General features: G+C 37.9%; 1 protein-coding gene across 6 annotated transcripts; it reads right to left on the bottom strand.

Moving 5' to 3' along the window:
• Positions 1 to 1069: 1069 nt before the first annotated feature.
• Positions 1070 to 14632, bottom strand: G2484-1 (protein). Of its 6 annotated transcripts, none has more exons than XM_012214607.4 (17): positions 14443 to 14632; positions 14190 to 14285; positions 9856 to 11507; positions 9261 to 9704; positions 8545 to 8688; positions 8062 to 8378; positions 7481 to 7953; positions 7102 to 7154; positions 6918 to 7025; positions 5048 to 6840; positions 4765 to 4873; positions 3906 to 4086; positions 2849 to 2913; positions 2638 to 2753; positions 1651 to 2544; positions 1473 to 1564; positions 1070 to 1369 (listed from the first exon to the last, which is right to left on the bottom strand). In XM_012214607.4, the coding sequence occupies exons 3-17, from the start codon at positions 11495 to 11497 to the stop codon at positions 1360 to 1362; spliced, it is 6441 nt and encodes a 2146-aa protein (XP_012069997.1). In that variant the 5' UTR covers positions 11498 to 11507; positions 14190 to 14285; positions 14443 to 14632; the 3' UTR covers positions 1070 to 1359. The 6 variants fall into 6 exon arrangements, with proteins under 6 accessions (XP_012069997.1, XP_012069998.1, XP_012069995.1 ...); XM_012214608.4 differs by having other exon boundaries at positions 14217 to 14285; XM_012214605.4 differs by having other exon boundaries at positions 14190 to 14282.
• Positions 14633 to 15762: the final 1130 nt, after the last annotated feature.

The raw sequence follows: 15762 nt of genomic DNA, 5'->3' as shown, positions 1-15762 counted from the left end.
GTGCCAAAAAAAAAAAAATAAATAAAAAAAATTATGGTTTTAGATCTGGTGGGTTAATGGTCACGTGCGAGTGTGGTTGGTTTTTCCATCTTAGGCGACTAAAGCTTGCCACTTGCCGAGCTCGTTTCATAAGGACATTGTTTTGATGATCTGCGCATCCATGACCATAGTTTCTTTCATCTTGCAGAATCACGTAGAGCATGCTGGTCTTCAAAATGGGTGGAACTAGTAACCCATAGTTAGCGCATTCATCCTAGTTAGAAACCCCAGTTGCGCGTCAAAGTCACAGTCGATATTGTCACTCAACCGGATCACCAGAGCTATCCAGTTGAATTACCGGGACGATGTCAGAAAGGGTTTTTATTTAAACATCAATTGGTCGTGTATTAGCAGACAATATACATATATGGTTTAAGGGTTTTTATTTAAACATCAATTAGTCGTGTATTAGCAAACAATATACATATGGTTTACGATGCATTGCCGTTCAAAATTCAAAATCAAGATATTAGGATTGGACTTGCCAATTGATTCATAACCTTTTGAAAATTTAATGATGTCATAACCAAGTCACTCTGGAAAATTAAAGGAGAAGAAACAAAAAATGAAAAGTTCATTAGGTAAGTCGAGCGTTCTACTCAGAAAACATGGACACATCTGTAAATATTTCACTGAAAGGGCCAAATGTTTTTCTTTAAGATGCATCTATATTTTATTTAGTTATTTTTCTGTTAAAAGATTCGTTCCACTAGAATCTGTTACATGATCCTCAAATCTCCAACATGCATTCTAGGACGCATTCAGATATTGGAGGTTGTGATAATACACATTCGTAGGATACATACACCTGTGACTTGAGCGTAGAAAGTGAGCAAATAGAACATTTAGCAAACTGGGAAAGAGAAAAATTAGATAAAATGCATCATTTTCATTTAGCATATGAAGATCACAGTTCCATTTTTATTTCTTCCACAAGATTTTAGTCTGAACCGGTAGACAACAAAAGTGTGCTTATTGATTAGAAAAATGACCATCTAAAAGAAAAATATAAAAGGGTGATAATCTCATCTGCAAAAGCTTCCTGAAATTTCAACCCAAACTACATGGACAATTTCCATATACAACCTATTAAGGCAAAATGCCTAGGAAGATTAAATCATAATTTGTGAATACACTAAAATTGATATGAACATCTACCAACTACATTTCATAATTAAAACCCAAGGAAGCAAGAATTTCCATTCCTAGCTATCTCCCCTATTATAAATATACACAAACTACTTTTGAGTGTGTTCCACTGACCATCAAGCTTCTTTGTAATGGATCCAACATTTTCCTGGGATCTCTTTTTACCCATGGTTATTCCCTGCTACAATGAAGCAGTTAGTTTATGCACTGAGAGAGAGAGAGAGAGAGAGAGAGAGAGAGGAGGACAAGAAAGTGATTTGTCATTTTCAGAGCTGAAAACTCACCTTTTAGAAGCGGTTCTACTTTTATGGCTTTTGTCATGTGCCACGGATGGAATTTTTGAAACCATCAGTGAGCTTTGCAGCCCTTCTAATAGCTGTGGGTAACATGTCAATAGGCGTATCAGATCACTATAGGTTACATAATCTAGCAAATAAAAAATTCTTAGATCTGAACACTTACCCTTGATGTCGGCTGAATTCTGCGATTAGACCTACGAGGCTCAACAGGATCAGAGGTTGATTTTGCAGAATTACCATTCCAAGTCTTGCCCTCCTCAATTTTATTCAACCTTCCACCAGCAGAGGCAAGTTTTCCTTTGCTTATAAGCTCAGCTTTAGCATTTAAATTAGACATTTTCTTAGAAGAAACAGTATCAGATGGAAGAGGAAGCGCAGAAAATAAGATTGGACCCTCTGCAGCCCCATCAGAGCTAGAAAATGATTGAAAGCCCATCGGGTTCTGCTTTTCCAAAGTGTTCTCAACACGGTTTACAGAATCCTTGGTCTTTGTGCTATGATCTGTACTAGCACTATCATCAGGAGCAGAAACTGCAGAGGTTGATAGGTTGTCCTTCTGAAGAATTGTTCTACTGGAAACATTTTGTGGTTTTCCAGACTTCAGCACTTTGGGCTTGGACAAGGCTGCTCGTTTATCAGTTGATTCAGTTTTTGCAGTACTTTTCCATCCTCGGGGTCCGCCTCCTTGAGGCATCAAATATTTTGTGAATTTGACCGACTCATTTGCTTCATTCATTTGACTGCTCCCATCTGCAACATAATGCTTGCTAACTTCCATAAATTTCCTTTTCTTTCCAGGCTTGGGCACACCAAAAATCACTCTCGATCCTTCCTTCTGCAACCCAGTCCTTGTCATTCTCAGCACATTAGGCCTATTATCATCTTTAGTACTCTTGCCAACATTGAATAGTTTTCCATCAACAGATAAATCTAATAATGTTGGATCATCAGATTTATCAGATTCCATCACATCCATACTTTTTGAAGCCTTATCCTTTCCCTTGGCCTCCACTGCAGGGCTTCGCACCCGTTGTCGCTTCTCTTGAGGAGTTTCACCCTGAAAACCAGATTTGCTATTGCACATCAGTGCGAGAAACATTTCAAAGTCAAAACTGGGAAGAAATCAAATGAATAAAAACATAATGAGCACCCCATGAGGTGATCGTCTGTTCTCTCCTGCACTGGAGCATTCAATCCATTCACCATCTTTCCATATGAGAGAAGGCCGAAGATCCCACGATTTAAGTACTGAAGTTTCTCCTTGAGCTGCAAGCGAAGTGGCAGGAAGATTTACCTCTAAACTAAATCACTATCAACTAAAAATTAAGTTACCAAGGAACTAGACTATCAATCACATATACCAGGAAAATTGACAGTTACAGCCTCATCTTTCTTGTTCATTTCAGTTATAACTCCCTCCCACCAGCTGAAAGAATAAAACAAACAAGATGAACATGTATGCTAACTATTGTTCAACATGAAAGCAGATGAAGAAGAATGATTTAGACTGAAAGCATAAAAGAGGTCAGAAATGTTGAGAAACAAATGATTAATAAACCCTATTTATGGCACAAAATACAACCACAACTTGCACAGCCAATCACAAAAGTTGAGAAATTTCAATCATTGTCCTAGTCGTGCCAGCTAGAACACAACTACGGAACAAGCAACACCAGCCAAAAATAATTACAAAAAATCTGTCCATTTAAGTTTGCAGCAAGATTGTCTTTTGTAGATTTGAGGTCTCCCCATTCACTAGCCCATAATCCCCCGTTATTCAATTGACAACAAACAATATCACAAAAACGACCTTCAGCAGGTAACACTGATTCACTTGTCCACCTGCCTACCTAATGATTAACAAAAGTTGATAAAAAGTACTAGCTCACAAACATATGGATCAAACATCTTGGCTTGGTGCAAATACTAAGATAAGGATGATTGCAACAGGCAATAGGAAATCGGCCTCTTTAGTGACTGGGAGCTTGAAAAATTAACTTAATTATGTTCTTGTATTCGCTGAGAAAGAACAGAAATGAAATGCAAACACAACGTCCAACTGAAATTTATGGACAACTAAAACAGGGAGGAAAAGAAAACCAAAACTATGGGCCAGTCAACTCAATCATGCTAAGTTATGTACATTACATGGCATCTGTGACTCATTTGTCGCTATATTGCTCATGATAAATGTCCCTTTTTTGTCAGATTTCATAACTTCTAGTACAGATAAAAATCAGAAACTTAGCGACAAAATTTGAAAATTTATTATAGAAAACAAAGTTCTGTTTTTATTTTTTAATGCAGAGGCCAATAAATTCAAGGTATTGCTCCCACGCAACGACCAGAACCAAAAACAGTTGTCAGATATGTCAGATCCATGCATCACATCCATACAATATTAATATTTAAACAAACCTTTCTTTTCTCCATGCATCAACTCTATCACCAACAGACCAATTATGGTCCCCTATTGCAGCTCTCCTCCTCTTCCTCTTTCCTTCAAATAGCATGGCAGTCTTAGGACGGGCAATACGTATTTTGGGTGCCTCATCTCCTTCACCTTCAAGTGGCACCCACTCCTCTAGCTTTCCTGAGCCTGAGGGACAAAAAATCAAACAGATAAAATGAATAGATTATTGACTGCAGTACTACAGCACAAGGAAAAAAATTCCAGCAGTATTTATTCTTTCTAATTTCTAAAACATCTTTGAATAAGAAGAATTGTTAGGGGAACAATAGTTCTAATCCAGTATTCTTTCTCAAGAACAGGGGTTGAACAATCTGATGTGCTGACAATCTTCCTAAGATGCTTAGGACACGACACCACTAGATCCTTTCTAACACAATAACCTTCTCTAATACTGTCCTGGATCTTCTAGTAATTTCATCACAGTCGATACCAATCTTTCTAACTGAATATACCAATATGGCACAGACTAGCTGCATAACTACACAGGAACCTCGCCCTTTTTCTCCAGTTTAAGTGATTGGCAACTGCATAACCATGCATACATCAGGTAACTTGGCCGCCTTCATTTGGTGTCATTTTAAGGTAGCATTTTGTGATGAAATTGACTTCCGACCAAGGGTGATTAGCATACATTGGCCATATATGGCATTCTTCAGAGCACCAAGTCGTGAAGTAGCTCAAACTCCAATGATGAGCTTATCTAGACTGAGCACAACAGAGGTTCTCCAAGATTTTCTCAATTCATGTGTGTGGGCATTCCATTGACTCATAAATCGTGCACCTACGATGAATAAAATAGCTTACCTTCACTTGATGTAAGGTCACTGTAGCGCACATAAGCCTTCCCATCTTTTAGACTCAAAACATCAGCTAAAAACCAGGCGGCTTTAAATCCACTCCCATCCTTGAAAACCTTTAATAATAGTAAAGGCAAAACAGAAGAGTCCAGAATGTAAATTAGCAAACAAAAATAACAAAAATAAACAGGAAGTAGAAGAAAAACTATACAGAGCAGCAATCAGGACAGGTTCCAATTTACTCTATGGTATTTGAAACATGCGATTTTGCAAAGTTAAAAATTTCAAACCTCAACACAGGAATCCTCCTTAATGCTATTCTCTTTCAAAAATTCTTGATTTCCATGCTCATTCTGAACATTTGATCTGGATCCATTCTCAGATTCAGGAACCACCCCAATGGTTTTAGCCAAATCAGATGCCTTGCGACCTTTTTGCGCTTTACCATCTTTTATCGTGGTTGCACCAGAACCTGACAAGCCCTCCACCAATCTCCCAAGGTCCTCACCAATTATCTCTGTAGAAGTAGGTGACTTCCCAACGTTAGAGACCTGATTCTCTTTCTTATCAGATAGAACCTCTTTTAACTGCCTGGCAGAAGTATCTGGATCTCCACGACAGTCCACATTTACATTTTCTCCACCAATCTGATTTGATTTTGAAACCAGCTCAGAAGTTACTTGTGATACTTTCCAATAACCCCCTGGACCAGCTGCTACTAGTTCACTCAACGACAAAGGGTCGCCCATAGCTACTATTTTCCCCGCTTGAGAGACAGCTTCAGCAGCCAGCTCAGCAGCTTTTACAATGGCATCCATATTTTCAGCTTGTTTTGATGCAGCCGAAGCAGCTTCAACCCTCCTTCTAGCTGCCTCTCTTGCAGCAACAAGGATTGAACTGGAACTGTTTGTTCCATCATCACCCTTCAAGATGGATGCAGGAGTAGCCTTGCCCAAATTTTTCATTCCATCAGAAACAGAAATAACGTTGACTTCACAAGGATTCTGATTACCAATAGAAACTACTTCTTCAGCCATCAGTTTTGCCTGCAATGCAGCATTTGATGCAACCTTGGCAGCTGCAGCTGCCGCCTTAGCAACAGCAGCCGCAGCTGCTATTGCAACAGCTGCAGAAGCTAGTTTGGTTTCATCTTCCAGTGACAACCCTGAATTTCTCTGCTTATCCAACTGATTCCATATTTCCTCACTATGACTAACAGCAGAAGCAGCAAGAGCAGCAGCGTTCTCTGCCTGCACCTTAGCCTCCTTTAGCTTACCAAGGGTCTCCTCTGACAAAACTGCCCTAGGTTCTGCATTCTGCTCACCTTTCCTAAGATCCACAGCAGATGTAGGAGTTACAGAGGTAATGAATTTCTCCGTAGGGGCTTTAGAAACAAAGCTGGCAGGAGTTGCAATGGCAATAGGACTAGTCATAGGACTCATAACAGCAGAAGAAATAACTGATTCCACTTGAGGTTGAGGTGGCAAAATATTCTGCCTATGATTCTCAGAAACTGATGACTTTTTCATTTTTCTAGGCTTTGGATCAGCAGAAGTTTGACCAGATGATGCAGTAACCATTTTCACATCAAGTGCAGAAGAAGTCCCAGCAAAAACAGTAGCAGAGGCTCCAGTCTGAGCCACAGGACCAGTGGGCTTTGCAACAGAGGAATGGGGCAGAGATGATTCTTTTACAGGTGTCAATTGAACAGGTTCAGTGATAGGCAATTGCACAGAGAAACGACCACTCGTCTCAAGAGTAGTAGTTTGTGGAGAAGCAACCCAAGGACCACCAAAAGGGCCCTGAGATAGCCAAGAAGGGTTATGCCCAACAAAATTCCTGATAGCTGGAGTTTGATGAGGATGCAAAGGAGAAAGTGCTCGCTGATAATCCATAACAGGACCCCTAGGCATGCTGTTTTGCAGAGTGTCACCCGGAGTAGGCATACTCCAAAGTGGTGAAGAAAAAGGTACAATAGGATTCACAATTGTTGGTGTACCCTTGTTGCTACCTCGACTGGCAGGTGAGACTACTTTACTTTGAACTGAATTTTGTTTGATTGATTGTTCAGGAGCTCGAGCACCTGTAAATCTCAATTCTGAAACACTTGCACTAAACCAAATTGAAATAAAAATTAATCAGTTTTAGGCAGAGAGATACCTGGACGAGACTGCAGAGGGGTCTCAGGGGTTATCAGAGGTGATCTTTGACCATGAAGCCTTTCTATACATGAGCGCCAGGCATTCTCCCAAATACTCTTACCACCATCTACAGGCCCAAAACAGCAGGAAGTGATTATGCATTCCTACATCAATGTCAAGAGCCACGAGATTGAGAGACTTACCAGGTCCTCCAAATGCAGATATCATGTATGCTTCATCAGGTGCGGTTCCTTGACTGTCATCAATAATTTCAAACACCATTCAAAGCAGGATCAAACCATCAGAATAGAAATCTTTTCCATGAATATACAATTATTCTACAAACTCTACCCATTAAGACCCAAAGCTGAACATATATCAGCCAAATCCTTTTCTTTTTCTTTATATTTTTCCAGGACTGAATGGCATAAAAGGTGCAAAGCATGCCAGCAAAGACATCTGCAAGCACCTTAACCACATCCATAAAACTAATCCAACCCACTCTAATGTAATCTATGTCATGATGTGTCATTAGCAACAATGTAAAAACAATAAAAAAAAAAATCAAAGAATAGAACCCACATTAACGCTCCATAAACAAATATCTGAGCACGCAATTGCACTTGCTGTAAGTCTGTAAAAGGTTGCTGAAACACTGGAACCGGAGAAACTGAAGAATTTAAATCCGGCAGGCCAGAAGTTGATGTTGCGAGAACAAACGGTTTCACACTATTGGAATCGATATGCACATAGCGTTGCATCTCACTGGATTGCACAAGTTGTGAAACGCCAGATGGGCTAAGGGAAACACTAGCTGTTTTGTCCCCTCTTTCTAATCTCATAGAAGATGTTTCTTTAATAGGGTTTGCCTTCTTACCCGTTTCTTTTGCTGTCGTCTTACCTGAAGATCGTCTTGTTTTACGCTCAGAATTACTTTTAGAACCAGCACGTCCAGTAGTTACCCGAGAAACCTTCGGACTTCCATGAGAAAGATTTGGAGATATCTTGGGATCTAATTGGCCTAACCCAGAGCTTGAAGTAGATTCATCCACAATCTTTAAAAAGGAGAGAAGGGAAGACAAATTAATAAGAAAAATATGTAAGCATTAAAGGTGATGTCATAGTACATTTCCCAAAGAATTTTCTAGCAAAAGGAGATTTACCGGAGATGCTTTGCTAGCCCCCATATGTGAAAAGGGCTGCCATTTCTGAGCATCTTTTTGAGGCAAATTCGCCAGTGGAGTAACCTCAAACGTGAAGCTACTCTCATCTTTAGAAGCATCATTTTGATTTGGTTCCTGAGAAGCAAACTGCACCTTGGTGGCACTGCTATCAGTTACCTCAGAAACGGAAACACTATGATCAGGCAATTTTTTGATTCCCTCCTTGTTACTTCCATCATGAGAAAGCTCAGTTGTCTTGATTACAATAGGGGAATCACCCATTGGCTTGTCAAGATCAGCACTAACCTCATGTACTACTGCATAAAGTATAGGTTGGATTAAAAAAAAAAAAAAAAAAAAAAAAAAAAAAAAAAAGAAAAGAAACACTGCTGGGTTTTATGGTAATCAAAGCAAATACTTATGAAGATGCCAAACGGCAATAAAAGTTGATGTTAACATGAAAATGATATTAAATAACCCTACCATTGGTGTTTGGAACAGCAACTTGCGCAGAATTCTTATCTCCAGATAGCATGACACTGTTTTCCTCCTCACCTTTTTGGCAGGTATTGTGGCAAGGTTCCTCCAAGGCTGAAGGCTCAGGTTCAAGCTTCTCATTGTTTACTTCTGTATAATAGGTAAAAGTATGCAACAAAAGCAATCACATTGAGTTTTAGTAAGAAAAAAAAAAACAATATTTTGCAACCAAATAAAAAAAATTATCACTGGATACAAATTTCAAAACAAATTAATCAACTCATATATTCACAAAATAGTTCGCCTGTATGTTGAAGAAGTGGCAAGTAATGCCACCAAGATATAATTGCAGTTCTTTTTATCCATCCACACTCTATTTCACACACAAAATAAACAAATAAGCATTCAAACACTCAGATAAATATCCCAAAAAGTTTACACTCTCATAGATATATATATATATATATATATATATATATATATATATATATATATATATATATATATATATATATATATATATATATATATATATATAGAGAGAGAGAGAGAGAGAGAGAGAGAGAGGAACCATGTAAATATCAAACTGCAAAATAAGATACAAACTAGAACTCTATAAACAGGTACTCGAAGATTGAGCAGCAAACTAGATAGTTAGAAATGTACATAACCCCATAACCCTAAATCCCCGTATACTTATTCTACAAATTACAGATGCTTACCTGAAGCATTTTTAGGCTCCTTTTCACTGTTTACTTTTACTACTGCTTCAGTGCTGTCTCCCTTGTTTGCAGTTGAATCACCAAGAGGTTGACACAATTCTTTATCCTTGGAGCGCTCCTGGTCGACTTTTTCAATTACTACTTCTTGAGGCTCAACTTGGACTTTTGTGTCACTAGCATCTGCTGCTAACAAAGAATGATCAACTGACACGGATGGCATCTGTACAGCAGCACCAGAAGAAGCATTTTCAGATTCAGAAACAGGATCCACTCCAGCTGTCGCTTGAGAAGATGCCTTGCAGTTAGAGAAACTTGCTTTTGTAGAAATCTTAGTAGCAATTTCTTCCTCCTTGTCTGAAGAAGTAAATACTGCAGGTAAAGGTGCAACTTCAACATTTTTATGATCAATAACTGCATCTACAGCAATGCCTTTTTCAGAGGACACTGGAACACAATCCACGGTACCACAGATACCAAGTTAGCACTTATGAAGTTAAAATCTGAACCTAGAAAACAATAAAGAAAGAGCTGGACAATAACTTAGTTATAAAACCTTGATGGTTAAGAGTCAGCAAAGTAAGAATTGATCATTCACCTGATTCACTTCCAGCAGTAGAATCTGATTGAGATTTTAAAACTATTAACTCAGATCCTGTGCTACCTTGAGCAAGAGATGAGGTTCCAACCCCTTTATCTATGATTCTATTCATGTCACTACCATCAGAAGGTAATTCTACTTTCTCCTTTTGCTCAATAACATGATCATATCTATCACAATTGTCATCACTCTGCCTGGGGACTACATTTTTTTCGCATGTTTCTGTGGATTCAACTATTGTGGACGATGAAACAGGACACCTGGCATGTGTTTCACTAATAAATTCAGCTGAAGCACATACCTCAGGCAAACTAGAATTAGCAGCTCCATGGCTACTGCAATTTCCATCAACTTTATCTTCAGAAGCCATATTGTCTTCACTAGATAAAAGAGATGGACCCAACTTGCTCACTAAGTTGTCGTTACCCAAATGAGACCTATTAGACTCCTCAACTTCATTCCTTTCAACTATAGTATTCTCTTCAATAACCATCAGTGATGCATTATCTGCTTCCATTCCAGATTGATCACAATCCCCCTTGGATATTATACAAGGTTCCTCCATGTTACCCAAGTTAGTTTCAATTGTACTCGTTTCTTCCACAGATTTTCCTGAGGCTATAGAAATGGTATTTTCAAAATGAGGAGCACTCGCTTCAACCATTTCCGCATTCAAAATTGTGGTATGCATTTGAACATCTTGGCTTAAAACACTCCCTTTCTCCTTATGCTCAATCTCATCTATTCCTGAAGCATCTATATTCTCATGAGCAATCTCATTTACATTATTTAAGGAACCTTCATTACTAAATTCATTGCTTCCAGTAATGATGTTTTGCATAGAAGCAATAGCACTATCAAGTTGTACCCCTGAAGCAGAACCTTCTTGTTTCCTGTTATCTAAAGTTTTATCAACAACATTATCAACTTCCCTTTCATTAATGTCATCACACTTGTCATCAATGAATGGACTCCCCTCAGCAATGGGCAATCCAACATCTACACTAATAGCAGTGAGGTCACCAGAACCTTGAGCAACAGATTCATCATCTTTATAAATCTGTGAACCATCCTCAGTTTGAGGCTGCTGCCCACTGCCATCATCATCTAACACAGAGAAATTCTCTGAATATTCAGCTGGCAGTGGCGTAGGTTGTACATTTGTAACATCTACCACCCTAGTTGGTATATTACTATCCTGTTTCAAGCTGGGGTCCATTTGCTTTATTATGCAACCCAGCTCATCACAGGCATCTGACTCCTTAGTATTAGTTTGTGCAGGAATAAGTTCTTCCTGACCAACTGATTTTAATAACATTTCAACAGATTCTGAGGAAGTCGCCTCAGACCAGACATTGTTACGCCTCGAAATTGAGCAAGACTCTGCTGCACTTGTACTAAACTGTATCCCACTACTACCCCGAGAGAACTCTTCAATCCACTGGCTATCTTCGTTACTTTCAATACCAAGAAAAACCTCAGTTTCAACCAAACTATCAAACCTTAAAGGTCCATGAAGACTGTCATCAAAATCAAATTTTGGAAGAGCATACGGCCTTAGAACAGGAGGAAATTTGTTGCTTCCTTCACCAGCTAAATGGAGATTCTGGCTTTGAAAATCATTGTCATCATAATCCATGGGTGTATACCTACAATATAAAATGGTGAGAGAGAGGAGGAGGACACAGGGGGAGTTCCAGTCAAGGTACAAGGATACAAAAATCAAACATCCTGCTAGGGGGAACTGGCAAACGTTAAAAAATAAAATGACTCAAATATATAAGCTGTGAGGAGTCATCTTAGAGATTCTCATATATATTACACAACAAGTAATTTATAACTAAACTAAACATCACACAATCATTCCATCATCCTTCTAGACCCTTACTAATTGTGCTACTTCTTTCATTTTCTTGAGCAATTACACCAATGCAATAGCAAATTACAACCTAGCCGTTGCCATGCCATGGTTAATGACGGAAGTGAATGGAAATTGGGGACAGAAATCGCTGTGAACTAAGTAACTAACATCATAAAATTTCCAATAAAATGGAAGGGAGGATAAGTACAAACAAAAGGTGCAATATGTACAGCTTACAGCATTGGCAAGTTAGACAATTTCCTTTTGTTTCACCACTAAGACTCTCAAGGTTCTATTCCACAGCCATAGCAATTCAATTGGCTTTCTTTGTAAAATCATAGACTTAATAATACAGTTAAACTACATTACGGCATCATAGTTTACAGTAAATCCATACAGATACATCTTCCACAACAATATTATGTGCTGGTTGCAACATTCACAAACTTTTACCAGGAACAATGCCACTCCCCTATGGCACTCACATATCAAATAGCCCGCCACCAGTACTTGGGACCATGAAAAAGAACATCAAAGATAAATAGATAAGATCAATGGTATAGTGAAGACCAAAGGATAATTGGCCATAAAAAACAACCTGAAGGTTTTAGTTCCACAAGTCTACTTTCATTTTTCTCATTTTTTATTGGGAGAGACAGTGAGAGAGAGAGAGAGAGAGAGAGAAGACTTACTTGTAAGAGACAAATATTTCTTCCAAATAGAGAGTTTTTGGTTTGCATAAAGAAAAGTCTAAATATCGGATGATACTATATTATTCCAACTTTTAGAGAGAAAAAAGCTTTAAAAAGAATGGTTCATGAGAGGGCACGTAACAATTTTGTTTCAAGAAAAAAATTTCAAAAATCAAAAGCCAAAGGGAGAAAAATAGCTAGAAGTTGCTATCACGCATGATGTACAAGAACAATTACTGCAAATGGTGGCGATGAGGATACATTTACTATCATCATTATGTTGGAAATGGGACGGAAGAAACAAGGTTATGTGAAGAAGAAAATATAAGTTACTACTCCCAGTAATCCCTCACAGGATTACTAATTAGGAAGAAATTTGACATACACCATAAAACTATTAAAAAGCAAACTATAAGCAGTCCATACTCACTGCTTAGATGATAGGAATCCATTCTGGGCTCAAGAGAAGAATCAATATACCACAAGCTCTAATGTGATAATCATAGGATAAGGACATGGCAGAATCATGGTATTTGTTGTACACAACAGTTATAACAGAACTGTCCATCTTAAATGGTTATGATTTTTGCTAAGATTGTAATAAAAAATACATGGCACAGTCATATTCAAGAAATAACTCAATCTCCCTATAACAAATATAACACCCACACACACACTTCTAAAAGGTGCTACAGTGAGTGGGATTGAATTCCACATCGATGATGAGTGGAATTGTAAGTGGTTTACATAAGCCAACTTGAAACTACTAGTATAACTTGGTTTACCAGTTTGGGCCACGGTTCAGCCTAAGACAGCAGGCTATATAGGGACAGTTTCAGGCAAAACCATTACCGATGGTATCAAAGCCACCTAGGATCAGGATTATGCAGAGCAAGTAGGCCCAAGGAAAGGGCTATTCATGGGACTAGAAGGCACGGGATGGAGCTTCCTGGGACAATAACGGACCACAATACGAGGTGCCGGTCATGGAGTGGATCTTGGCTAGAGCCTAGTTGTAAATATGAAGCAAAAGAAGTTGTGACAAGTACATTGCAAGCTATAAGGAGAGGAGAAATGTAAGACTTGCACCTCTCAGAGGTGTTAGCTTGAGTGGGTTTGAATCCCACATCCGTAATGGATGGAAATGTTAGTGTTTAGTACAGACCAACTTGAAACTACTAATATAACTTTGCTTAATTTTGGGCATGGTTGGACCCTAAAACAGCAGGTTATACAGGGACGGTTCAGGCAAGGCTGTTGCACTATCAATTACCAACTAGAAGCATAAACAGTGCACATGATAAATTTAATATAAACTGTGTGCATAGTATATATGTGTTTGTCACAAGAACATAGCTTGCAAACTGTAACTTTTATAATGAACTGAAAGAAAAGTCAAACATGAACATAGCTTACACAGTGTAAAGGAAGTGAACTTCACTGGATAGAAAACTGAAAAACAACCTCTGATTTTCTATGTTAACTTACAAATCAATTCTATACAGCTAGAACTGCTATCCAATTCCACATAAACCCTAATTCACGCCTCTTAAGCATTAATAACTTTAACAAACAAAATAACCACTTCCTCGCTCTTATTGCCAATTATTCTAGGAAAAAAAAAGTGAAGGCAATTTGAATTCGTTAAATTTAAACTAGCCATTTCCAAGCAATTTTTCTTCAATTTACACCGTCCATCAACACAACCAGAAAAAAATAAAAAAGCCTAACCTTATGAGCTTCTATTGGGGAAAAAAAAAGTAGGAAATGAACAGTACCAGAACAAGTAAGTCTAGAGACGCTACCTCCCTCCATCCGGTGACGAAATCCAGGCCGGTCGATCCTCAAGTCTTCCCCAATCGTACGCTCATCTACTGGTCCATAATAACCACCAAATTACAAAAGCTAAAGATTAGCCTTCCTTGTCACAAATTTGCTCACTTCTAGCTTAAATAAAACCCAATCAACTCATTACGCTAAACTAACAAAGAAACACAAAAAATTTCTGCTCACTGAAGACTGTATACTCACCGGAATCTTTAATTTGCCGGTGGATCGAGCTAGGGTTCCGGTTAATTGAAAACCGATAGGTCAAGTAAGTAAGAGAGAGAGAAAGAAAGAGAAAGAGAATTTTTCCTCTTTGTATTCGTACTCGCTCACTAGCGAAATGAAAACGGGTTCGTTCGATGTGTGTGAGGGGGAGAGAGAGAGAGAAATGACAGTGAGTGAACAAGTGAAGATTATCGAATTTGAAAAAAGTGGGGTATTCCTAGTTAGTCTTGATCGGACGGACATAATGGGATTGGAATATGGCACGTGGCAATTTTTAATACGTAAGATAAGGTGCAAACGAGTAAGGTTAAAGTAATGATAAAAGTTGCGTTGTGACAGTATCCTCTTTTGCCGTTCGATTTGTACGATTGAAGAGGATTTCACGGTGATAAAGGGTGCTGTGAGAGAGATGGTGACAGACGGGAATGTGAGACTTATAGGTTGACCGTAGAGTTAGGAAAATCCAAGGTGATATACCTTCTGGAGAATACATGGCAAGAGAGAGTTAGGTTGGGTTGAGTCGGAGAAGTAGAGTCGTGAACAGAGAAGGCTCTTGCTCTTAATTAGGAGAAAAAAGGTGGTGTCCTAGATAACATTTTGGACCGTTGGATTAGATGACTTTTTGTGGCCTTTTACATTAGTCTGTGGTTCAGACTTCAGTAGTAAAAATACATATGGGCCCTAATTTCTAAATTAAGTACTAATTAACACTTTTATAGTAAAAAATAACTATGATATCACTAATTTTTATTTGTATTTCACTTTGAGGTCCTTCCAAGTTCCAATTTCCAATCAAAAAGTAATTTTTTTTTTACTGTGAATTGAGAGCATAAAGTGTTAATTAAAACAAAAAATTTAGAGCCTCTAATGTAAGAATATATTTTAAAAAAAATATTTGTCTTTTTCTTTTCCAATTAATGATAAAGTGCTCGCTTTTTAAATGGAAGGATCCATGGTGATATGAAAACGAAAATTATGAATGTCATATATTTATTTTTCAAAAGCAGAGAGATGAAAGCATTAATTATGACATAATTTTGGAACTTGAATGTATTCCATCCAAATATAAAATTGAATTTAGCCTTTAAATTTTTATTTAATATTTAATTACAATGTAAAAATCTAGAAATAACTTTTGAATTTGTTACTAACCTAACCCACTGTTAGGTGAAAGTAATAAATATTAAATTTTTAATGTCAATTTTATTTTTAAAATAATAAAAATTTTAAAAATTTTAAAACAGAAAAGAATTCATTTTGTTGTTGAAGATGGAGAAGAAAACAAAATAACATCACTTT

This window comes from Jatropha curcas, chromosome 4 (genome assembly GCF_041381405.1).
Source record: "Jatropha curcas cultivar XTBG-Jc1 chromosome 4, XTBG_Jcur_1.0, whole genome shotgun sequence".
Lineage (NCBI taxonomy): Eukaryota > Viridiplantae > Streptophyta > Magnoliopsida > Malpighiales > Euphorbiaceae > Jatropha > Jatropha curcas.
Note: the sequence above shows the minus strand (reverse complement) of the source record. Positions and strands in the feature narration are given on the sequence as shown.

Bases quoted from the DNA above. Each gene is read 5' to 3' on its own strand.
- G2484-1 (XM_012214607.4), bottom strand. From the start codon at position 11,497: ATGGATTATGATGACAATGATTTTCAAAGCCAGAATCTCCATTTAGCT. The intron at 9,705-9,855 runs GTGAATGATCAA...ATTGTGTTCCAG, and splicing joins TACTGCTGGAAGTGAATCAG to TGTCCTCTGAAAAAGGCATT. The intron at 4,087-4,764 runs GTAAGCTATTTT...TTTGTCCCTCAG, and splicing joins TGACCTTACATCAAGTGAAG to GCTCAGGAAAGCTAGAGGAG.